Source organism: Cherax quadricarinatus, chromosome 38, assembly GCF_038502225.1.
Source record: "Cherax quadricarinatus isolate ZL_2023a chromosome 38, ASM3850222v1, whole genome shotgun sequence".
Taxonomy (NCBI): domain Eukaryota; kingdom Metazoa; phylum Arthropoda; class Malacostraca; order Decapoda; family Parastacidae; genus Cherax; species Cherax quadricarinatus.
The window spans coordinates 17,386,211-17,412,089 of NC_091329.1; the positions used below are offsets into that span (position 1 = coordinate 17,386,211).

The 25,879-nt window shown below is 40.4% G+C and overlaps 1 protein-coding gene across 2 annotated transcripts in view; it reads right to left on the reverse strand.

Moving 5' to 3' along the window:
- LOC128693030 (uncharacterized) overlaps positions 1-25,879 on the reverse strand; it is a 69,243-nt gene that overhangs the window by 16,787 nt on the left and 26,577 nt on the right. Inside the window, exons 5-10 of one of the 2 annotated variants that reach the window (XM_053782511.2) lie at positions 23,751-23,855; positions 21,233-21,377; positions 20,709-20,884; positions 19,631-19,800; positions 18,916-19,081; positions 17,086-17,807 (exon numbers count right to left, since the gene is read on the reverse strand). In XM_053782511.2, the coding sequence (XP_053638486.2) occupies positions 17,743-17,807; positions 18,916-19,081; positions 19,631-19,800; positions 20,709-20,884; positions 21,233-21,377; positions 23,751-23,855 (827 nt within the window). In that variant the 3' untranslated portion in view covers positions 17,086-17,742. Of the gene's footprint in view, positions 1-17,085; positions 17,808-18,915; positions 19,082-19,630; positions 19,801-20,708; positions 20,885-21,232; positions 21,378-23,750; positions 23,856-25,879 lie in introns of those variants that run through there. The other variant, XM_070092141.1, reaches the window with a different exon arrangement.

Sequence of the window (25,879 nt, forward strand, 5' to 3'; positions counted from 1 at the left end):
GGCTCGGAGGCGATGAGGACAATTGTGACATTTTATTGTGGCAACGTTTCGCTCTCCAGGAGCTTTGTTATGCGTTGCCTCAATAAAACGTCACGTTAGTTGCACTTGTGTCCTTTTACCTAACACATTATCGGTAACTGTACCATCGTTAATACGACTGACAGCTTGTTCCAAGCCTCTACAACTCTCGTTACCTAACAAGTGCTTTCAGATATCTTTTCTACGTCAGAATTTATCCAGTTTCAACACAAAACCACGAATTGCTCTGATGTGATATTTTTTTTAACACTATTTATATCGCCTTTATTCATTTTTTTTATCTGAACGTCAATCATATCCTCCTTAATTCTACTTAAGTCCTTATATTGGCGGCTGTCTTAAACGGGGTATCCAAGATAGGTGCAGAAAAATAGAATGGGGGAGAGGGGGGAGAGAGAGAGAGAGAGAGAGAGAGAGAGAGAGAGAGAGAGAGAGAGAGAGAGAGAGAGAGAGAGAGAGAGAGAGAGAGAATGATGGGGGAAGAGAGAGAATGATGGGGGAAGGGAGAGGAGGGGAGACTACTACAGTCCTAGACAATTAAGAGCCTCCCATCACTGGAGGGCGTGGGTGGGGTGGTTGGGGGTAGCAACAGCCTGAGTGGTCAAATCCTTCACTGCTCCGCTCCCCACCATCCATTGACCTTGGCAGCTTCCTTCACAAAGGAACTTTAAATTACTCATCTGGGCAGTAAATAAAACGCCAGAAGAAAGTGAGAAATCCCATAAAGATGTTGATCTAATAAAGACCGTCGGCCGGTTAAAAGAGCACGAACTCTGTCATGGATCCCAAGCGCCAAACTTTGGGTATTCGAACTTCCTTTGAAAACGTCGCCACACTTTAATTAGAAGTGTTTTTCTTGTTTGACTTGATCTTTGTGAGCGAAGAGGACCTGCGTGCAAAAAAAAAACCTTGTTTTTTAACGTTTCGTCATGTTATTCTGCTATGATTTCTGGAATACTTGTTAAACACTTTGTGAAGTTTAATGTTATATACACAGTGTTAGCGGCTCGTATGTTGTAATAAAGTTGGTAGAATTACCGACAATATGTAAAGTAAAAGGACACAAGTGCAACTAATGTGACATTTTATTGTGGCAACGTTTCGCTCTCCTTGAGCTTTATCAAGCCATTGATAAAGCTCCTGGAGAGCGAAACGTTGCCACAATAAAATGTCACATTAGTTGCACTTGTGGGCTCGTATGTTATTTATTTTAAAGTTGAGAAAGTATCAGTAACACTGTTGAATGTTTAGATGCTTCCGGAGCGGCTACGTCACTGCCTCGTTGGCTCCTCACGTCGACTTACCTAGTGTTTTTAATTATTCGTTCCATATGGCATTCAAAGTATCGAAAACACTGACAGATATAACAAATAAATCCATTATTAAATAACTACAATAAGAATTAAACCATCCGTCAGTTGGTAGCAAACGATGGGTTGTGGTGAAGTCAGCCATAGACACGGGTGCGAACGTAGCTTGACACTCCTGCCATCCACCACCTTACGTACTACAAGTTATCCTCATTTTACTACGTCACTTTTACTCTTATTTTTATTTTTAAATTTTAATGTTCGAGCTTAACCACTAATAAAAATAAAAAAAAATCCGCACCTCTTATGGCAACGCATTGGCCGAGAGAAAAAAAAGGTTGAACTCTTAATGTTCATCACTTGAGGATAAAGATCTACTATCACAGCCATACCGTGTTCACAAGTTCCTATCCTGCTGTCAACAACCTGTTCTCCAAATAAAACCTCGTTTTCTAACGCATTTCTGCTGACCTATGCCTCTATAATTTAAGTATGTTCGAGGTTAGGTTGGAGATGGACAAGAGATGGTGGCAACTGTTTCCTGAGGCGGGTCTTAGCCGTTCCATGACCCGCCAACGGAACTTCTGGTCATCTGACAAAGGCCTTCCAATGGCTTACCGGTCAACCCCTTAAAAAAAAAGTTAAGGTTCTTCCCGTGTGCATGATCGCCGGCGGGTGCTACTAGCGGTGTTAACAAGACCTGCATCAGTGTCCTCCAACTGATGCAGGTCTTGTTAACACCGGCCAACAAGCTGACATGATGGCCTGTAACCCTCGGGTGGTGAAGGCCAGTTTGAAGCCTTTCACTCCCACTGTTCTCGTGTTCCACGATACAGACTCTCACACCCTAACCTGGTGGTATTTAGGTATACTATTTTCTTTTTTTTTTGTATTAATAACCAATAGGATTAGCAACCCAGGATAACTGAAGATAGGCAAGTAGACTGGCTTATTTCCAAAGGAGTTCTATGATTCTCTTTCTCAGGATGTTATCCACAAGAGTCGGCTAACAACTAGTTATCAACTGATGGCTAAGTGAACATGAAAACAAATGTATGGAAAATGCATAATGTTTTTACCCGCACAAGGATCAAACAAGGATGCGAACCGATGGCTATTAATGTATATTGGTCGCCACTGCACAATATCATCCATGAATGGGATACTGAAGATGTGCAAACGCGCTTGTTTGCCTCTCTTCTCACTCCCTTGCTATTGTGAAATACTTTGGCGGAGCAGACTGAGAAATCTCTCCTCATCCTCCTCCTCCTCTCTTCTGCTACCAGATAATATATTACATATTGTTGGATATAATACAATGAATAATTATCAACTTACCTTCAAAATATCTGACAAGTATCTGGCCACAGGTCCACTAGGCTACTCTCCTCAAGCACAGTTATTATCTTCAGTAAGGTGGTGCTGGTCAAGGTGGTGATGAAAATAAAATCACCGCGTAATCTGATAAAAACTAATCGAGTTTCTTCAGTGAGAACTTGTCCTCTGAATTTTAGCAAAGGAGATAAACTCTTCACTGTATTCTGTATGTCAAACACTGCACAAAGTCCTTACACAACTCACACACAAAAAAATCAGACTGATTAAAGTAATAATTATCTCAATCAATGCATGGTCTACAAGGGTAAGAATCACAGCTCTTTACCACACGACTGCTGACCGTGTGTGTGCATTGTGCACTTGATCGATCTGAGTGGTGTGTCGGATTCAGCGCCTATCAACTACTTGAGGGCCATTAAGCCCGCAGTTCACCTGTACACTAACATGAAGAATATTTTCATCTTTAAAGCAAGAATGTACTGGGTGTATTGTTATACACATGAAAAAGCACCGATCCCATAAGATCACACAAAGCCTGAGGAACGGAAGAATAGTCAAGTCTGATCGTAGAAAGGGAATGCCTGCTACAATACCTTGTTTTCAGAGCACATTTCAGGTTTACCTGGAGGGTGCTCGGGGGGGGGTCAACTCCCCCGCGGGTAGGTTCATGACCTAGTGCATCAAAAAAAAAAAAAAAGCACCTCTGCCCCTGCCTTGAAGGGATAACAAATTAAGTAAACTCTTAATGTATATGCACTGAGAGACAAGCTGAGTGGACGAAGGACTGAGCGTCCATCACTCCTTTATTGCGACTATTCCACACAGGTTCAGAAATTTGCATGACGAATAATAATTAAAAAATATTGTTTTTATTTGCTTCTAAACCAGTGAAAGAGTGAGTGAGAGAGAAAAGAGAGTGAGCGTGTCATCACCTACATACTCAGACAGTTGACAAGCCAAATGAATATAGCCGTGTGAAGCAGCCAGACCAAAAATAAAAAGGAAAATAAAAAAAATAGTCTCGCTTCCCAGACTTCCATTGAAGAATAACAATACGTGACACGGAGTTAACACCAAGTGACTGAACCACAACCCCTGCACGCCTCCTTCCCTAACCCCCCCCCCCCCCACCTACCTCACCTCTCACAGCCCCGCCCACAAAACAACTATTCCCCCACCTCCAACGCAACCCCTTTCCCTCCACCAACAACTGTTACCCCACCCATAGAGTAATCCCCTTAAAACAGCAGATACTGGGATTTTGAGGAGGGTGGGTGGGGGAGGGATATCGGTATTAAGGGCATTGAATTTAGATGTGGGAGGTGTGGAAGAGTCTGTGCAGCGTGCTTTGGTCTACATCATAACTGATTTTGTTTTCGTATCATGGGTCATGAGGGGTAATGGGGATTGGATGGTGCGAAAGAAGGTATTGGCTGCAACAATGTACAAAACACTTAGTCGTAATAGGGGGATATATGGAAGTAGATGGGAAAGGGTTTTTCCTGAAGGATATCGAAGTATGAATGTCAGAGGTTTGTTGGCGGAGTGAGGGAAAAAAAAAAAAAAAAAAAAAAAGGGGGGGGGGGGTGGGGTTGGATTTTCAGGGGTTGCACCGGGCTCGTCTCAGAATTTGGGAATGTATGAGGAGTTCCGTGATATGGTGTGAAATGGCAGCGTAGTTGTGGAGTGTGTTTTAAGTAAGTTTGTGGTGGTTTGTAAGGGAAAAGTTGTTAAGATTTTTATGGACATGGGAATGAGCAATATTTGTGTGCATGTGAAAAGTATACGGTCATACTCAGGATGGTATACTGATGTTATGGATAAGTTAAATTTGGAATATGTTGTAATGTATTATCAGGATTGGTGGTTGTATTAAAGCAAAGGACATGCGGGCGTGATAAATATGTCTGTGTACCAAATGTACTGCTAATAATGAGAATACAATGTGTGTGATTTTTATCATACATCAAGTGTATATAGCAGTATGTAAGAGAGAATTTCATGTACTCAGTATGGGTTGTATATTGGTATCGGTGAAGTTCAAGGAATATTATTGACGAGTGATGGGTATATAAGGATGTGTTCATGTACAATGTGTTAAGTAGGGTTAGGATAAGATAAGATAAGATAAGATTTCGTTCGGATTTTTAACCCCGGAGGGTTAGCCACCCAGGATAACCCAAGAAGTCAGTGCGTCATCGAGGACTGTCTAACTTATTTCCATTGGGGTCCTTAATCTTGTCCCCCAGGATGCGACCCACACCAGTCGACTGACACCCAGGTACCTATTTGCTGCTAGGTGAACAGGACAACAGGTGTAAGGAAACGTGTCGAAATGTTTCCACCCGCCGGGAATCGAACCCGGGCTCTCCGTGTGTGAAGCGGAAGCTTTAGCCACCAGGTGATGGTGAGACAAGAAATGCTGCGGTCTGTAGAATAAGAATATAGTCTCGTTTAAGTTAATGTTTAATAGTAATGACTATGTATATTTCATTATATGGTAGAAGAAGTTTGTTACTCAACACTGGAAATTATATTTGAAAAATATTACTAAATATACGTGATTGTGTAAGTTCGCTTGTGGTGATGAATGTAGTGTATGGACGTGAGGTGGGACGAATGTAGTGTATGGAAGTGAGGTGGGACGAATGTAGTGTATGGAAGTGAGGTGGGACGAATGTAGTGTATGGAAGTGAGGTGGGACGAATGTAGTGTATGGAAGTGAGGTGGGACGAATGTAGTGTATGGAAGTGAGGTGGGACGAATGTAGTGTATGGAAGTGAGGTGGGACGAATGTAGTGTATGGAAGTGAGGTGGGACGAATGTAGTGTATGGAAGTGAGGTGGGACGAATGTAGTGTATGGAAGTGAGGTGGGACGAATGTAGTGTATGGAAGTGAGGTGGGACGAATGTAGTGTATGGAAGTGAGGTGGGACGAATGTAGTGTATGGAAGTGAGGTGGGACGAATGTAGTGTATGGAAGTGAGGTGGGACGAATGTAGTGTATGGAAGTGAGGTGGGACGAATGTAGTGTATGGAAGTGAGGTGGGACGAATGTAGTGTATGGAAGTGAGGTGGGACGAATGTAGTGTATGGAAGTGAGGTGGGACGAATGTAGTGTATGGAAGTGAGGTGGGACGAATGTAGTGTATGGAAGTGAGGTGGGACGAATGTAGTGTATGGAAGTGAGGTGGGACGAATGTAGTGTATGGAAGTGAGGTGGGACGAATGTAGTGTATGGAAGTGAGGTGGGACGAATGTAGTGTATGGAAGTGAGGTGGGACGAATGTAGTGTATGGAAGTGAGGTGGGACGAATGTAGTGTATGGAAGTGAGGTGGGACGAATGTAGTGTATGGAAGTGAGGTGGGACGAATGTAGTGTATGGAAGTGAGGTGGGACGAATGTAGTGTATGGAAGTGAGGTGGGACGAATGTAGTGTATGGAAGTGAGGTGGGACGAATGTAGTGTATGGAAGTGAGGTGGGACGAATGTAGTGTATGGAAGTGAGGTGGGACGAATGTAGTGTATGGAAGTGAGGTGGGACGAATGTAGTGTATGGAAGTGAGGTGGGACGAATGTAGTGTATGGAAGTGAGGTGGGACGAATGTAGTGTATGGAAGTGAGGTGGGACGAATGTAGTGTATGGAAGTGAGGTGGGACGAATGTAGTGTATGGAAGTGAGGTGGGACGAATGTAGTGTATTGAAGTGAGGTGGGACGAATGTAGTGTATGGAAGTGAGGTGGGACGAATGTAGTGTATGGAAGTGAGGTGGGACGAATGTAGTGTATGGAAGTGAGGTGGGACGAATGTAGTGTATGGAAGTGAGGTGGGACGAATGTAGTGTATGGAAGTGAGGTGGGACGAATGTAGTGTATTGAAGTGAGGTGGGACGAATCATTTGTTATATTATACTGTGTTTATTTTTCTGTGGTGAGGTGTGGAGATTGTTATTTTCAAACCTTTATTTGTTTCGTAATTATTGAGGTGTTACGTATTATGTATTTGATATGAAGTTTAATATACAACAATAGTAAGTGTGTAAAGAATTTTTGGATAATTGAGAATGTCTTCGTACATACAGTTTTATGTAAAATGTCAATAAAAAAATAAAAAAAAAAAAAAAAAACAGCAGATACCCCACCTTAAAAAAGAACAATTTCTCATCTCAAAATGGCCCCGTCTTCCACTTCCTCCAAGGAAACCATTTTCTATTCACAAATAACCCGCACATACAATAGAGGAGCTAACGACGACGTTTCGGTCCGACTTGGACCGTAACTTTGTAAATGGTCCAAGTCGGACCGAAACGTCGTCGTTAGCTCCTCTCTTCTATGTGCGGGTTATTTGTGAATTGTTTCAGTGACGATATTTTGCCTTTTTGTTATTTATTTTCCATTCCTCTAAGGCAACTAATACCCTGCACCCAAACAATCCTTTTTTCCCGCCCCGAAGCAACTTCCCACAATTCCAAAGTAACTAATTCCTCCTCCAAACTTACCCCAGCTAAGGATTTGGTTGGAGAAGATAGGTTTAGGGTTAGAGGAGGGATGGGGTGAAGATAAGAAGAAAGTGGAGGGGGGGTCGGAATCGTTAGGAAGAAGGTCTTGGGGTTGCAGAGAACGGGGGGGGGGGGGTGGGGTTAAAGAGAACTAAAGGAGGTTAAATGGTATAAAATACCGAAACGATGGAAAAATAAATACAAATGCAGTATAATGCAATCCTGTATTGCCTACGTTTCGCCCTGTATGTGACTTGATAAGGTTCACTGTGTGGGCGAAACGTAAGTCAGTAAAGGATCGCATTATTCTGCATTTATGTTTAGTTTTCCAGAACTGAATGATGAAGTAGAGAAGAGGGAAGAGGTTAGGTTGTAGGAGGGGGAGGGGGAAGTTGTAGGAGGTGGAAGGGGGGAAGTTGTAGGAGGGGTGGAGGGGAGGCTGTAGGAGAGGAGGGAAGAATAGTTAAAGAAGTGGCCGGGTGTTGCTAGAGGGGTAAGAGAGGTGGGGGCTAAATGAACTAAACTTACTTCGTGTGTTGAGACTATTTTCCACGAGAGATGTTATGTTGAATTTTTGTTCGTCTTGTCTGGCGAAATAATGGCTCGATGAAAAGGCCAAGCAGGAAAAATATATTTAAAAAAAAAAAAAACAGCTCGGTAAATATACTGAATTTCACAAACTTTTTTTTTTTTTTTTCAACAATTTTTGCCACTGGAATAACGCCAGAATTAATTTTTTTTCCAGAACTTGCAGGTGGGAGACTCTGCAGGTCACTGGCAGAAAGAAAATTATTATTTTGAGGAAGTGCTAAACGTGTATGGATCTTACACCTGGGAATGAGAGGAAAGAAGATTTGATCCAAGTGTTGATTACCTCTAATTCTTTGGATCGAGAACTTTTCACCGGGATCATGTCATCCTTCTCGAAGGGAGATGGGAGGGGAAATATCTCTCAGGAAGGGGAGAGGAGAAAGATCTCTTGGGGGAAGGGGTGAAGGGAAAAAACTCTCGGGAGAAGGGAAGGAAGGGGAAAGATTTCTCCATGGAAGGGAAAGAAAGGTTAAGATCTCTCCGGGGGAAGCGGGGAGGAGGGGAAAGATCTCTCTTAGTGAGAGTGTACAAAAATAAATGCGTGCCTTCCTCTTTCCTCCCAGAGTTACAGAGTCGTTGCTGGAGGACCAATTGTTATGACGTCGTCACTGCTGTTCCCAACCCGAGGCGGTTGAAGCGAAATTTGGATTTTTACTCTGCGTGCCTAGCACTGGCGGAAGGCGCCTCGTAGCAGAGCTTTACACGGCTACATCACACAGCTAATCAATTTTCCACTCCCAGTGTCTGGCGAAGACTCAATTACTCTTAAACGAAAAGATTCTACGTAAGTCTTGGCTTTTTTTCAGATATCCGAAACTCCGTAGGAAGGACAGTGGCGCACAAGAAAAAAAAAGAAATCGGAAAATTTCCCTGTCTGGAGGTGTCTGCCAGGATCTTCAGGAAACTAAATAATTCCTTTCACCCACAAACAAAAAGTGAATAACCATATAACGAGTTTCGTGTAAAATAGTCCCAACAACAAAAAATCTCCGCATTTTTCAGCTCGTCGCATTACACGTCACGATCCGGGTTATTACATAATGACAAATTGAGATCGCGTGGGAGTCATCAAACTGACTCTTGTACACTGAAAAGAGAATTTACTGAATTTAATGCTTGTAAACTTTTAAAATAGCGAGAGGAAGGAAGAGAAGGGAGAAACAGACACGGAAGGAAAACTATGAATAACTGAATATACAAGTGACTTAACCTCTTATTACCAAGTAGATAATAACTTACGTGAGGTTTATTATTCAGTACCTTGTGGCTAGTTATGCTTGAAGTAAGTAATAATAGCAGGTTGCATTAGCTCCTGAGAAAACAAAAATAGCATCATGTAATCTCTGAGATTAGCGTATAGATGGAGAGACTGAAATGTTCCATAATTTCCAAAATAACTATAATTTTTAGAGGGGGTGGAACGGTAAACCAGCGGAAGGTCTCAGTCAGATGACCAAAAGCTCCAGATGCTGGTTATATGATTAAGACTCGCGTCAGGAAACACTTGTCCTGTTTCCCGAAGAAACCTTACCTCCACCAGCACCGAACTGCCTACGCAGAATGAAAGGAGACTCAGCGATAACTATGACGGAAAACGTGTGGAATTACAAGCAGGGCAGCCGCGTCAAGGCAGGGCAGCCGTGTCAAGGCAAGGCAGCCGTGTCAAGACACGCCTCGTACTTATCCGACATCAGAAGGTGCATGAAAGCTATACATGTAGTAAGTTAGCATCACTCCCTTAGACATCTTGCCTTCATCCTATCTTTCACCTGTAGACATGACACATCACAAGCCTCGAATAATCATGGCTGGCACTGTCATGTCTACAGAGCCTTCAGTTCTGGAAATACTAGGGACATTACTGTTCTAAACAAGGCTAAATATTATTACATCCACGGAGTATCGCCAAACCCGTATGGATCATATAACTCCTGGGTGGGGGGCATGGGAAACAATCCGGGTGATCAGCTCTAATTCCTTGGAGCAAGAACCGTTCACTAGTGTCTAGCAACCTTCACTGACGAGAATATAGCAATGTTAAACTTAAAAATCTTGCAAATTTATTGCAAAACTGGCATAAGTAAATTGGTTAATAAACAGAGATAAGTAAAGGCACATATAAATTATTTGCTCATTTGTCAGAGTTATCTATGAAGTGAAAAATAAATAAATTCAAACTCGTGTCCTTGAAAGTGGAATATTTGGCCATCAGAAAGGAAGATTACGAAAAAACTTAATGTCGAAATTTTTGCAAGGTCGATCCAAAACTTGCGTAATATAAAGGTACAAATAAAAAATGTAGATTTTTTTTCTTCAGAAAAGTTTATTGCATGCGTGCAGAGTACAAAAGACGAAAAAAAAAAAAAAAACACAAAATTCAAAGTAGTTGTGTTAATGTCGGACAAACAATCAGGTTATCCCCTTTAACATATAGCCAAAAGAACAATACCGTGACTGGAATAATACACAAATAACCGGCACATAGGGAAAGAAACTTACAGCGATGTTTTGGTCCGGCTTGGATCATTAACTAGTCACACACTAACACATATAGACATACGGCAGAGACTTAAAATGGCGACATGGGAAGAGAGTGCCACTTTAGGTCCTTCCTGTGTGCTTATATTTTGGTTTAGTGCCTTATTACGAGGCGGCGTAAAAATAAACTAGCCAACACCGTTTGAATATATTTAAACGAACAAAGATTGTTTGGAAATATGAACAGTTAGACCTGAGATTATTGTATGCTTCCGAAAGTGATTATCCAGAAGGTATCACACAGCGTCCGGGGAATTAAAGTTAATCAGGGGTGATCAAAGGAGCTAAGGCTCTCAAATTCTTTTAAAAAAGTCTTTCACCGGTATCAAAATACCAAATGAAGAATCAGAAAATGTGGGTTTATGATAAGGGCGTTGAAACACACACACACAGTCTCGGGTTATTCTCGTTAACATCTAATGGGAATTAATGATAAACTCTTTAGACTTGTTTTCAAAAAGGAAACTCAGATTTATTCCTTAATTATATGATTTATTGTGACGTAGTGAAAAAGAAACCAACTGCTTGTTTTAACTATAAAACAAAAGAAATAATTTGCAAATTCCTTCTGGAAAACCCGAGAATATTATACAGAGCCCTTCGCGGACATCAAGGCGCCTTCGTTGAAGGTGTTTGCTGCTGGAGACTCCTTGTAAATACATTTAACAATGTGCGCAGACTCTCTGGGTATCAACTCCCAAAAGTGAGTTTACGAGCTTCTGGTCATCTCAGTGTAAAGGCAAAGTGGGAACTGTGATGATTCTGCTACCAGCCTATGCTGACAATGATTCAGCTTGATATTGACGTAGCCTGACACTGACCCAGCCTGACACTGACCCAGCCTAACGCCAAGGAATCTACACCGTCTCATTAATGTCCTTAATAAATAGGCACTCATTTCCCCGAATAATAAATTGTCGTTAATTAGAACGTTTACACCACTAAACTGTAAATAAATCAAGAACACATCACTAATATATTCATTGTCATTTGGGAATCAGAGGTCACTAAATCACTTTCTTGAAGGTGGTGTGGCCAGGCAGGGAAGGAAAGGTAGGAATTAACAAAGGTATGGTGGTGTGGTAACACGTTGGGGGTCAAACTACCTTCATAAAGTGGTGTTAATAGTGTAAGCGTGCCTTCTGCCAAGTGGTGTGTTCACAGGATTGTCATACTACCTTCATGAGGTGGTGTACGCGTACCTTCTGCCCAGTGGTGTGGTCACAGGATAGTCATACTACCTTCATGAGGTGGTGTAAGCGTATCTTTTGCCCAGTGGTGTGGTCACAGGATACATCATACTACCTTCATGAGGTAGTGTAAGCGTACCTTCTGCCCAGTGGTGTGGTCACAGGATACAGTCATACTACCTACATGAGGTAGTGTAAGCGTACCTTCTGCCCAGTGGTGTGGTCACAACAGGATACGGTTACACCATCTTCACGTGGATTAAGCGTTCCTTCTGTCCAGTGAGGTGGTCAGAGGATACAGCCACCCTGCCTTCAGATGGGAGACGGCCAAGAAAGGTTCTCACGCGACACTGGTTGCCGTATGGCATCCAGGTGAGGATCAAGTGTTCAAGAATTCCAGAGTACCTGTTTGTTCCAGCAAATGACCCAGCCCCGCCCAGCTGCCACCAGGAAAGTTTGACTCCTACGTTCATTTCCATATCAGCACAGCAAGCTTTGAAGGCCTAACTTCAGGTTTCACTGAAATTAACGCTTTAGGAAGGCAGATTTACCATCAACTCAAAATATACATTACTCTACCTTACTGGTGCACTGCTCTCCACTCCTTCAAGTTATGCAGTACTATGGACTCTAGATGTGATTACTGCTATTAATTTTGTGCAAATTGGTGGTGGTGTTGGTCCAGTGTTCATATACTTCGTCATAATCTTCGTTGTATCACACTAAAGCCACTCATGTTCGCTTTCAGTCTCGGAAGTATTGGATAAAACACGGTAATTCTCAATAAACCTAACACCGCTGTCACATAGCTGCCAGTGACTTCATCTGCCGCTCTACACCTCACGAACCTCTACTTACCCATTAGATGCAAAACAACTACTGTGAAAGAATAGTGAAACTCCAAGCACTTTCGTGACTTCTCACATTATCAAGGAACTATCATGTGATTGTTTTGCATATTCTGAAATCACCTGTTTACTATGATTTTATTGCATTGCCCATTAGATATTTTCTCATGGATTTTGTCTTTGTATAAATTGGTGAATGTAGGTAATACAGGCAGAGGTGTAGTCCGTAATAAAGTCACAATTTTGGGTAGTTAAAAAATGACACGAAAGAAAAGACAAAATTTTGAGTAGTTAAAAAAGTCACTGAAGAAAAGTCACAAATTTTTAACACGTAAAAAATCTATGAAATAAAAGACAATTTTGGGTAGGTAAAAGAAAGACACTGGAAAAATAAAGTCACAGAATGCTTGTAGTTGGACATGTGTTTGACAGAATGTAGCCTAACCTAAACGTATGTAACTTAACCAAATGTAGCCTAAGCTAATGTAACTTAACCAAATGTAGCCCAAGCTAATGTAACTTAACCATACCTAACCCTAATGTAATCTAGCCGAATCTAATGTAACGTAACTTAACGTAATGTAGCCTAACGTAATGTAGCCTAACCTAATGTAGCCTAACCTAATTCTGTGTAGCCTAACGTAATCTAATGTAACATAACCAAATGCAGCCTAACCTAATGTAATGTAACCCAACCTAATGTAATCTAACCTGACGTAAACTAATGTAACCTAACCTAACCTAATGCAACCTTACCTAATCTAATGTAGCTAACCTAACCTAATCTAACGGAGCCTAATCTACCCTAGCTTAAATGGGTGTAGGAGAAAAAAAAGTGGAACATAACCTCCCCTTTCCCCACCTCAGGACAAAACCAGCCTTGTTACGAAAACTTGGGCAGCCCCGTAGGACAAAATTTCCCTAGGATGAAACAACTAAAGTGTAACATAAGGGAACCAAACCAAATCAAAACTAACCTAACAATTTAAACCAAGATGTATTTCAGTCGCTGTATATTCCGACAAAGGTATCCCTGTATTCCAAAAGCTCAGCCGCCTCTGCTTATGTCCTACTTAAAATTCTCCACAGTCACCTGAGAAATAATATTTGTTTTTCTTAATATTTTTTAGACAATCTAATTTGATGAAATTTCTCACCAAATGACAAACTGACATCCCACACATACCATAATCAGTATAATAATACTTTCAGTTAAGATCTCACAAGCGGTTAGGGTTTGTAGCCAATCAAAGAGGCGTGAAAAGGAAATTTTATAAACAGTATTGACAAACTGAAATTTAGATAGCCGATAGCTAACACTAAGCTTACTTTTAAAAATGCTTATCAGCGCTGATCAGAAAAAATAAATCTCCAGTAACTGATCCGATTCTAACGATTCCAAGTTTTTAAATAATTTCAGACCGAATTTCAGAATGGGCAAGAAACGTCGTGATCTAAGTGACTTGGACCGTGGAATGATTGTTGGTGCCAGACGGGGTGGTTTGAGCATCTCAGGAACTGTTATCCTGGGATTTTCACGCACTACAGTCTCTAGAATTTACTGAGAATGGTGTGAAAAACACAAAACTTCCATTGAGCTGCACTTCTGTGGGCGATAACGCTTTCTTAATGAGAGAGGTCAGAAGAGAATGGCTAGAGTGGCTCAAGCTAACAGGAAAGTGACAGTAATTTAAATAAAGATGCAATACAACAGTGGAATGAAGAAGAACATCTCTGGATGCACAACACGCCCAACCTTGAAGTGGATGGACTACGGCAACAGAAGACCACATCAGGTTCCACTCCTGTCAGCTAAGAACAGGAAAGTGAGGCTACAAGGGCTACAGGCTCAAGAACACTGGAAATATGAAACTTGGAAAACCGTCGTCTTCTCTGATGAATCAGGGTCAGAATTTGGCATAAACTTCAGGATGTGGTGGAATGGGAGATTCACATCAAGAATGTGCAGTTGGAAATTCTGTATTATTATTATAATAAAAAAGAAGCGCTAAGCCACAAGGACTATACAGCTGGAAATTCTGTAGCAATTGCGTGATGCTATCATGTCAACAGGGACTAGGATCACTAGGGAAAATTTCCAGCACCTTGTTCAATTTATGCCACGAATTCAAGATGTTCAGGGACTCTACCCAGTACTAGAAGGCTGTACCTAATAAAGTCTCAACTGATTGTATATTTCATTTGATTTAACGGGAATTAAAATTTAGCACTATTTTACAAGAAAAATGGGCAAATGTGAACCTACACACTCACCGTCGATAAAATAGGAGGAAATATTTTTGAACGTTTGATGCTATGCCGCAGAGGGTTTCGGAAATTTTCTGTGCAACAGCAGGATGCTGGGAATGTGTTCAATAAATCCGGTCACGGAGTTGAGGAACGAGACTGTAGAGGCGGACGACATACATAACTTAGGAAACAAAAAATACAGTAAACCTAAACGGTCATATGACCGAGAATTAAGAGGTGGCCCTATGAGATGTATTTTAACACTCAGAGGCTCATATTGGAAAATACACACAAATAAATACACATACACACTCTTGGAAATTTTTAAACATATAAACTAAACCCTGACCACAGAACACCACGAGCCTGGCTCTGTCCCTAAACCCATTAGGGTCATACAGAGCTGCAGGGCAGGGGGGGTGTTGCCTGGTTATAGCTATAGTAGCATGGGTAGCGAGGATAACAGAGGTAGAGTCAGAAAGGCTGTGAGGAGTGCTAAAGAAAGTATTATCAAAGTTTGTGTAATAAATCAGTTGCTGTCAAAAAGTCGAAGAAGGAGACTAAGTCAAAGGTGGGGCCGTCAGCAAGGAGGGAAGATAAAGTGAGGGTGTTAGAGCGCTGAAGACGTAGGAGTTAAATTTTGCGTGTTCGTTGAAAGACAGGACAGTCCAATAGAATATGGCAAACTGAAATTGGAACCTGACAATTCTCACATTATTATTATTATAATCAAAAAGAAGCGCTAAGCCACAAGGGCTACAATTCTCACAGAGTGGAACGGAGCGCCTCTCCATGAAATATCCGTGTGTGTGACTTGTATGCCGATGCGAAGACGGGAGGCGTAGTCTCCTAACCTCGGCATCGATGCTAAGGCCAGAAACCTAGACTTGGCTTGATAAAATATAATTTGTTATGAGTCATATGGGACCAGCATTAGGTAAAAGAACACTTTATCAAGCTTTATCAAGCGGTTACTGCTTGATAAAGCTCCTAGTGAGAGAAACGTTGCCACAATAAAATGTCACATTAGTTGTACCTGTGTCCTTTTACCTAACATATTATCGGCAGTTCTACCAACATTAATGGGACTAATATTGTTGCCAACGGCTGCGAAGATGGTCAGAGAAGTCCGACCCCCAGATAAAGTCTCTTTGGCGTCAATAGTGAAGAAAAGTATATTAATAAATAATACTGTGCTAAAGCCTACGTCTTATTCTCTCATATAATAACTGGGAACTTAAGTTATATTTTAATGCAAAGCCTAGGGAATGGGTGGAAACAGGTTTTGATTCGAGGAAGAGGATAGCTTCAATTCCTTGGATCAAGAATCCTTCAGCAGCACCGAAAAACCTTTTCCCTTGTAAATGGTGGGAATTACCATAGGTTTTTTCATGGGAGGTCTGGTCGAGAACCGGGCTGCAGGGGACATTGACCCCCGGAACCTCCAGGTAGACTCCAGGTAGGTAGGTCCTTATTCCTCCCCCAGAGACGTCACACAGGTAAGATCATCCGAATCAGCTAACAGTGACCACTGTCGTTAATGAATCGTCTCGCAGCGCCTGTGTAACTCGGATTACACTCTAGCCATCTTGTTGTCCAACTGTGTTTACATATGCAATTAAAATATTCTGTTCACTCGTGACGCCATTGTGCATGGCTTGCATTCGTGACGTCATTATGTAATGCTTGGCAATGTTTGCACTCGTTACGTCATAATGCGAGACTATTTTTGCACTCGTGGTGTCATAATACGCGGCTATGTTTACACTCGTGACGTCATAATGCGCGGCTATGTTTACACTCGTGACATCTTAATATGCGGCTATTATGTTTCCACTCGCGACGTCATGCGCGACTATGTTTACACTCGTGACGTCATAATGCGCGGCTATGTTTACACTCGTGACATCTTAATATGCGGCTATTATGTTTCCACTCGCGACGTCATGCGCGACTATGTTTACACTCGTGACGTCATAATGTGTCACTATGCTTACACTCGCAACGTCATAATGCATGACTATGTTTACACTTCTAACGTCATACGTGGCTATGATTACACTTGTGGCTACACGATTCCCTGACTTTTATACTCGCTGCTTTGTAATGCCCAGTTTATATTTACACCCTAAACGTGGTAATACCTTGCTACATACACCACAGTAATTTTCATATACATAAATGCACAATACCGTGACTGGAACAATATATAAATAACCCGCACATAGGAGGAGCTTACGACGACTTTGTAAATGGTCCAAGTCGGACCGAAACGTCGTCGTAAGCGTCGCTGTTTATTTATGCATCACTAGTAATATTTACGGGAAGGCGTTAAACCCGTAGAGGTTATATAGCATCTGAGGGAATAGGAGGCAATCTGATTCAATAAAAAAAAAAAAAAAAGAGAAGGAAAAGCCTAATTCATTCTTTCCTAATTCCAGGTTGTGATATCTTTTTTTTTTAATACGAAAATTGTCTCACTTGTTTACGATTGTGCTCTCAAAATTTCGAAGTTAATTCACACACGTTATAGGATTTCCGGCTTTTTTTTTTTTACACTGTTAAGTCGTGTTGATCAAATTTGGTGCATATATCCAAGGCTCTAATTTATATACATGTATTATTTTCACTCTTGAAAATAATGTTCCACTTTCCTTGCACTTGTAACTGCCAGAGGAAGAAAGACACTTAATTTTCTAATAGGTGCTAGAATTTAAAATATCTGTATATGCCTTATTTTTTCATTTGTTTACTGGTATTTTTACTATTACTGTTATTATTATTATTATTATTATTATTATTAGTATATCTAAGTTTATTTTCAAGCCTTGATACTTTGCTTCTCTCTGATTTCCATTTAATTACATGGACCATCGGAAGAAAACGCCCTGCAAGCGAAGCAGTAAAAAAATAATTAATTCAAATTCATAGACTGGCAAAGTACTGTAATCGACTTTAACTTTCGTAAATTTTAGTAAGTCTTGGTTAAGAAAACTGGCCAGGCAAAATCTGTCTATTTCCCCTCGAGATACGTATTCTTCAAGTGATGCAATTATATTTGGAACAAGCTTTGTCTGATGCACAGACAAGAGGAGTGGAGGTCGAGCTAAAACAGACAGCACCAGAGACCTGTCGTCGTTACAACACAACCTGACTTCTGATACCCGGCGCGGGGTGGTGACTCTCTCGTCGCTTGGCTCCTGCTGTCGTTGGGTTAAAATATAAATGCATGAGTCAGTTTTGCAAGTGCAAGTAGTATGTGAGTGGATGCAGCATAAGGAAATAACAAAGAATTCAATTTATAGACAATAAGATAATACTACTTCACAAATCAGAAAAGAAAATTAATAATATTGATACAAAGATCTAAGCTGCTAAGGATCTAAGATGTTTTGTGTTGTTTACAAAAAACAATCAAGAGATAAGAATTTTGAATAAACTGATCAGTAGATCAGACTTTATATTATAAAAAGAAGACTACTAAAATAACAGAACATTTATTTCTAAGAAAACGGAGGAACAATGTGTATTTAGCATCATAGCAGAAGGTCGACAGCCCGTGGCCACTTTTCTTATGCTATTGAATTTTCAGGCTAAAATTTATTAACTTCAGCTTATTTCAAAGCCCAGTTATTCCCATGACATACCATCACCCTTTGGAGGCGACCCACAACAGTCGCCTAACACTCTGGTATCTACTAACTATTAGCTGATCAGGAGCAAGAGATGTTCAGACATTTGCCTGCACGTCTTGACTGGCTCGAGAATGAAAAGGAATTTCTCGGTTGCGAGCCTATAAACGTCACCCTATTGGATGAAAATAGGTTACTTAAGACGCTTTCACCTGTCCAGTGGAATATTAAGCGGAAATACTTTCCCAAATCTTTTATTTACACCATAGAACAAGATGTTGTACTGAAGATTGTTGGTAATAGGAATGAATTAAAGCTTATTGATAATTATCAACTAGTTTCAGCATAATTTTGATAATATGGATGAGCCTTAGCATGATGTAGACTGTAGAGTGAGTTCTAGCATGGTGTTGTGGTGTGCAGGAGTTTTAACATGATGTGGATTGTATGAATATATTTTAGAATAATATGGTTTGTATGGATTAGTATTAACATGATGTGGGCCACATGAGTGTTAGATTAATATTTGTGATATGGATGAATTTTAACATGATACAGGTGGTAGGGATAATTTTTTAGTGACTTGGGTAATGGTGACTTGGTGATGATCTTTACACTGCCCCGCCAGAGTCACCTTGCGGGCACCACCCTGTGGTACCTTAAGGCACCTACTACTCACCTGAATGGAGGAGGAGGTGATTACGGAGGTTAGTGAGCTTGCTGAAGCCCTTGGCACATACTGGGCAGCGGTGAGGCCACTGGCCGGTGTGGGTGAAGGCGTGACACCGTAGGTCGCCAGGTGTGGGGAATGACCGACCGCAAACAGAGCATTTATGGGGCTTGTCCTGTGATAGGTGGAGACGACTTTGACTTTAGTAGTATTGGTGATGTCTGTATGTATATAATAATATACAGAAGCCACATGGAGATCAAAATCTTAAAATAAAAGATTTCCATCTTCATGTGACTTCTGCATTGACAAGGTCACCTGTTTGCGAGTGTGTGTGTATATATATATATATATATATATATATATATATATATATATATATATATATATATATATATATATATATATATATATATATATATATATATATATATATATATATATAATTTTTGCCTGCATAGCTTCATATATTTTCAAAACACTCTTGCCTGTCTCTGACGAATATTTGTCAGCAAGGATATTTCTCAGAGGAATATATCAGTACCGTAATTACAGGAGAAATATCTTAGTACAAATTTTCCAATGAACATCTACGAATCAATTCGAATATTGATATGAAAATAATCTATAATAACATATCCTCGGATATATATATCTTTTAATACATAATTCTCTGGTGATAATTCTTCAGGTGATGAATACTTGAAAGGCGCGAGTGTGGTACCTTAACGTGGGTCATCTTGTGGTAGTAGAGGTTAGAGGAGGCGGTGAACCTCTTGCCGCAGGCTGCGCACTGATGAGGTTTCTCCCCACTGTGAATCCTCCGGTGAGTGTTGAGAGAGGAACTGGTGGAGAAGCCCTTTCCGCACACCTCACACGCGTGCGGCTTCTCCCCTGCAGCAGCAAAGAAGAAACTACTCAAGTTATTGCCGTTTGAGAGTTGGGAGGATTTACGTTAGCGAGTGTCGTTACAGTTTTGAGAATCTATGACCGCGGGTTCAATCCCGGCCGGGGTATGGTTAGTTCTTAAATTGTCAGGGGGAGGGGGAAGTTCTCACAAACTTTGTCAACGATTAAAAACCAATTGTTATTGACTTAATTTCACACATTTAAAAGTCGAGTAAGTAGTTAACTAGTTCATCTTAGCGTGATCGTTACTACTGTATAATCACGGGGAAGTTTAAGCCTGTAAGGACCATATATCACCAGTGGGAGGGGAAGGGTGTCGGGGGGTTAATCAGGTTTGATTATAAGGGAGAAGCTCCAGTTCTTGGATTAAAAGTCCTTCACCAAGTTAGTCTCCCTTTGAAGAGGCATTTAACCTGGATCTTCACATCTACGAGAAAAATAAACACCAGTAAACGAAGAAATGAGTAAGAAACACTACTCTATCAGTAACAATATGTAAAGAATAAACGAACATTTAAGATTAGATAATGAAAACTAGTTAGCACCATCAATAGAAGGAGCAAAAAGTCAAAAGAATAGATAAAGAGTAGTTAAAGAATAAAGAAGAATATATAAAGAAGCTTGCTTAGTAGCATCAACAGGAAAAACACGAGACAATAGTTGTACACTGAGAATAAATGAGTATCTTCGGAAGGGAACTAGAAAATCGGCTTTTCACAGATAGAACAGCGGAAAAGGGTTCTAAAGGACATAAGAACCATAACCAATGGGAACAAATATTTGTTAGATAAAATATTGAAGACAAGACAGCACGGACATAACTCTGTTACCATAGGTACACATAGGCTTTCTCACACACTATCATGTCTAACGCACCTGTACGGATGACGCACCTGTATGAGTTCGCATGTGACGCTTGATGAGGCTTGGTCGGTCGAAGATTTTACCACACACGTGACAGGGAAGTAATACTCTCTCTCTGGGACGACGAGCCAGGCTGGTCTCCGAGGATGTCCCAACCTCGCATGATTGGGGAAAGGTATCATACTGGCTCAACGAGTCGCTCAGCCTGGGAACCAAAATGTATCAAAATTGTTTTAATATTACTATTATTATTATTATTATTATTAGTTTAGAAGCGTTGTAGCCGTTAGAGTCACACAACGCCTGGTAAACAAGAGGTAATCAGGTTGCGTGGAGACAGAAGTATTAGTATTATATAAAATAAGAGGGAAGCGCTAGGGGTTACATGGCGCATGGCTGACAGGATAAGGGCTCGGTAAAAGACTTTTACTCTAGGGTCGTAGTTGGTGACTGCTATTTCCCAGTCCATTACGTGACGAGTCTGAAACCCTCTTATTGAAGAACTCCCCTCACACACAATCTACTGTGACAGAGGAATGCAGCCAGGGCTTACCTGAAGGAGTCACTACTGTAGGTTCCCTGGGTTACGTCGGAGTCGCTGCAGGATGACGATGAAGAAGACCCTGAGCTCTGTTTCTCGCTCTCCGTCAACGCTGACCGACTTCCCAGCAACGGTTGTGATAGGTCCAGCGGCGCATCTACACCACAGGGTAAGTTTACGTAGCAGTGGTTGTGCTACAGACCAGTTGCACTGACACTACACATCATTAAATTCTTGAAGTGGCGGGTCAAAAGTGAACTTACGACAAGACAAGCTACACAACCTAGGTCAACATGACTTTGGAGAAGGAAGGACCTGTTTTTCACAGCTGAAGAAAATCGAGAATGCAGTTTTCTAGAACACTTCAAAGACATTTGAGAACTGTGACTTATTATTGACAATTTATAAAATGAGATCAAAAGGGATAAATTAATGTAAGTGGTATTCAGTTTTTAAACAGTTCGCAAAAACTAAACATTAATTATGGTCTCGCACAATTAACCGTCTTCATTATATTAAAAAAATATTTATTTTCCATTTTATTATTTTGCTAATTTTGTGTTTTATTTTTAAAGACGCTTTATCGCATATAATACATACTTTACAACTTGTATAACTGTATTCTCCATACACATGGATTTAATAAATTATTTTGAATTTGAATGCTTCTTGTTTTTTTCCGGATTTTGTGGATTTTCAAATCTAGTGGGTAATTTCCCTCTACACAAATCTGTTTTGGGGTAATACCCCAAAAAATTCGCCTGAATTGTAAACATTCTCAAATCAGGTCACAGAATGAAAGGAATATGTAAAATAACTAGAACTACGAACATCAGCTCTTTAGAGAACACAAAATGGCAAATGTAGCAAAGGCCATGAAAATAATGAGGGGGGATTATGAGTACATGTATGATTAAAGCAATGATAGCCGCGCCAGTAATAACATTTTTCATAGCTATGAAATTCCATTTAATATTACTTTTCTGTGCTCAAATTTCCTTTAATGGAAAATTAAATACACCGGCTACAAAATAAATTGAGTAGGATACAACAAGAAAACCTCCACAAAACATAAGCATACAACTGATAATAACATAGGAGTTATGATACACACAAATTTAAGGCCAGGACCACTAATAGGACCTAAGCATCTATAATAAGGCTAACAGAGTGCTTGAATTTATATCAAGATGTATAAGCAGATCTGTATGTGACTTGATACAGCCCACTGTGTGGGCGAAACGTTGTCAATAAAGGATCACATTATATTGCTTATGTGTTTATTTTTCCATGTATAAGCAACAGTAGTGAAAAGGTTATTCTCCAGTTCTACACATCATCTATAATGCCTCATTTAGATTTTGCGACGCAGATATGATTTCCAGGCTAAAGAGTAGATAAAAATGCATTTGAGAACATGAAGAGGATTACAATATTAATAAACTATATAAGAATTTTTTCTTATATACTAAGAGCTGTACTCCTGCAACTCTTGAAATATGTAGGAGGAGAAAAATAGGCTTGAAGCCTAATATGCATAAATTCAGATTTAGAAAGGAAATAGGAAAATAGTGATTTGGAAATAGAGTTGCAGACGAGTGTAACCATCTGCCAAGAAGAGTGATCAGAGTTTGTGCTCAGGGATCGCTTCAAATTTAATTTGGACTGACGTACCAGACTCTTCGACCGAGAAGGGTTGGGTTAGAGGGTGAACCTGTCTAGTATTGACCAGTAAGCCTTCTGCCGTGCTCCTTATGTTCTTGCGCCAAAATATTTAAACAATTGGGAATTTCTCAAAACTCACTGAATATACTCACTGGAAACAAGAGACACACAGTATACAATGTTTACATGGAAAATTCTCGATGGCCAGGTATCTATTCTGCACAGTAGAAAAAACTTAAGAACATAAGAAAGGAGGAACACTGCAGCAGGCCTACCGGCCTATACTAAGCATGCCCTTTTCAAACCCATACCAACTAACAAAAATATTTGTCAAATTCATTTTCAGTGCTATCCAAAAATGAAAGATAAGAGAAGAAATGCAAAATACAACACTATCATAACCAAAATCCACTACACTTCAACCTTCTATCATGCTGGGCTGCAGAAGAATGACCAACATTCATACACAATAGATCACTCCTAGAGAAACAGCAACACATTGAAATCTCTTGAGATCAGAGAGTTGCACATTTCTACTCTACATAAACTAAGAGTTTACTTTTATCCCTGTCATAACGTTTAAAAATTTCTTGATCAGTGGTGCACATGTGAACTGCAAGCTTAACGACCCTCGTGCAATGAAAACCTCTTAAGACGCAACAAATTCAATGTTATGGCCAACGAGTGACAGAAGGGAAGACGAACAGTTAGTATAGCATCAAATAACGCAAACAAATAGTACAATCATACTCGTAAACTTCTAGTTCTATGTACGAACATGTATTATTTTTTTGTAATGTAAATATGTCTCTGTACAGCTTATGGACACAGGGAAAGAGTTAGTATGGAAGGCAGTCTGACTCACCCTGCATGAGGACCTCTACTGCCCTGCGGTAGAGGGCGGTGGCTACCAGCAGACTCGGGCAGCTCCTCGCCTCCTGCTTTAGGCTGCTCGAACTCAACACCGTTCCTTGAAATATAGACGCAAAAGTTAATCCCAGCGACGCAAACTTCAGCATTCTGTTACTGAAAGTTTGCCTTCCCCAGTCTTCCGTTTCACAGTAAACTCACTGTAAATTTTTCTTTTCGTGATCTCGTAATTTAGCGCAAGTGCTTAAAACTCCATCCATTTATTTTATTAGATAATTTGCTTAAATGTCACACGGAATAGCGAAAGTGATGGAATTGAAATCTAAATATTATCTCCAGTCATCAGTTAGTAATTCTTTATTCTATTATATTTGGCATGAGCTTGAGAGGTGCATTATTCATCGCTGGAAATGAGGAAGAATAACAACAGTGGGGAAGAAAATGTTACAAGATAATGAAATACGTTTTCTGAATAAAATTTGTAACTTTCAGCAGTGGAAATTCACACGAGAGGGGAACACTATTTATGGCTAATATTTGTAAACTCAACAAGAAACTAGATGAAAAATGGTCTGGTGATACTAACAAGATGTGAGAAAAAAGACACGTTCAGTTCAGGACATTTATTAGAGGAAACGTCTCGTCACGAGTGACTTATTCAGATTGACGAAGTCACTCTTGGCGAAATATTTCCTCTAATAAATGTCCTGAATTATACACAGGTATATTTTTCCACAAGAAACTAGATGCATTCCAGTCGCTGTGCGACCCGAGAAATTTATCCCCTCAGGCTGTGGTTGTCATGTCAGTTTGCGTGCGGCCAGCAGTAACAGCCTGGTTGATCAGACACTGATCCACCACGAAGCCTGACTTGAGACCGGGCCGCGGGGGCGTTGATCCCCGAAACCCTCTCAAGGTATACTCCAGGTATAGTTTATAACCTCAGACGAGCCTATCTCAGTGCTACTGGAACCGTGAAGACTACGGCTTAAATTTGTAATGCCGTTAAATATTAGCAGTGAGGATTTGAAGCTAGTCAGATTCAGAAAGGATATAGGAAAGCACTGGTTTGGTAATAGAGTTGTGGATGAGTGGAACAAACTCCCGAGTATAGTTATTCAGGCTAAAACGTTGTGTAGTTTTAAAAATAGGTTAGATAAATACATGAGTGGGTGTGGGTGGGTGTGAGTTGGACCTGACTAGCTTGTGCTGCTGGGTCTGGTACAGTGCTCCATCCTTAAGTGGAGATGATCAGACTGGGTGGGTCATTGGGCTAATCCAGGGGAGGGGTCATTGGTCTAATCCGGGGATGGGGGACATGGACCTGCTCCGCATGGGTCAGTAGGCCTGTTGCAGTGTTCCTTCTTTCTTATGTTCTTATAGCAACTAATATCCAATTTTCTTCAATAAAAATAACACATCCTAAATGTAACTCAGACCTTCCACTAAAACACAGATTTGAAGGGTTATTCTCTTCTGTTATCTCAGAGATTAATGTCCCAAAATAATCATTTTATATTCAGCTTAAAGAAGCTTAGAAGTTGCATTATCAAGTTTTTAGCGTTGATGGGTAGAGGATAATCGGGAGCGATACTCGGAAATTATCTAAAAAAAATGAGAATTTCAATATTCCCACTTTCTTCCAGGTAAAAAACAAATTGGAACTTGTATAAGCAAAAATCATTCCAAATTTGTCTTGAAGATAATTAAGTAATTCAGTAAGGAAGAAAATAAATAAGGGAATTTTATTTAAGCTTTAGGAACAATATTTTTTTTTACAACTGTCTTGAGGACACACAGCTATTATAGGAACATAAAAGTAAATTATGGAGATCTAATCTAAAATATCCCAGTAAAGTCAGACACAGTGTCTTACGAAACGCAAACACAATCTGGGAATCGCCTTTGTCACATTGTCTATTGTGCACCCATGCATGCAAACAGTCCTACTGAATCTTGCCCCCAGGTGCAATACACCAATGCTTGAAATTTGAAGCCCTTCGAATAAGGCTTTCTCGAGTAATAAACAAAAATTTAGAACTGACTCACGAAATCGTAATGACACGATTGCATACAAACCATACCAAATACAATACTCTTCTGAAAATGTTCCAAGAACTGAAA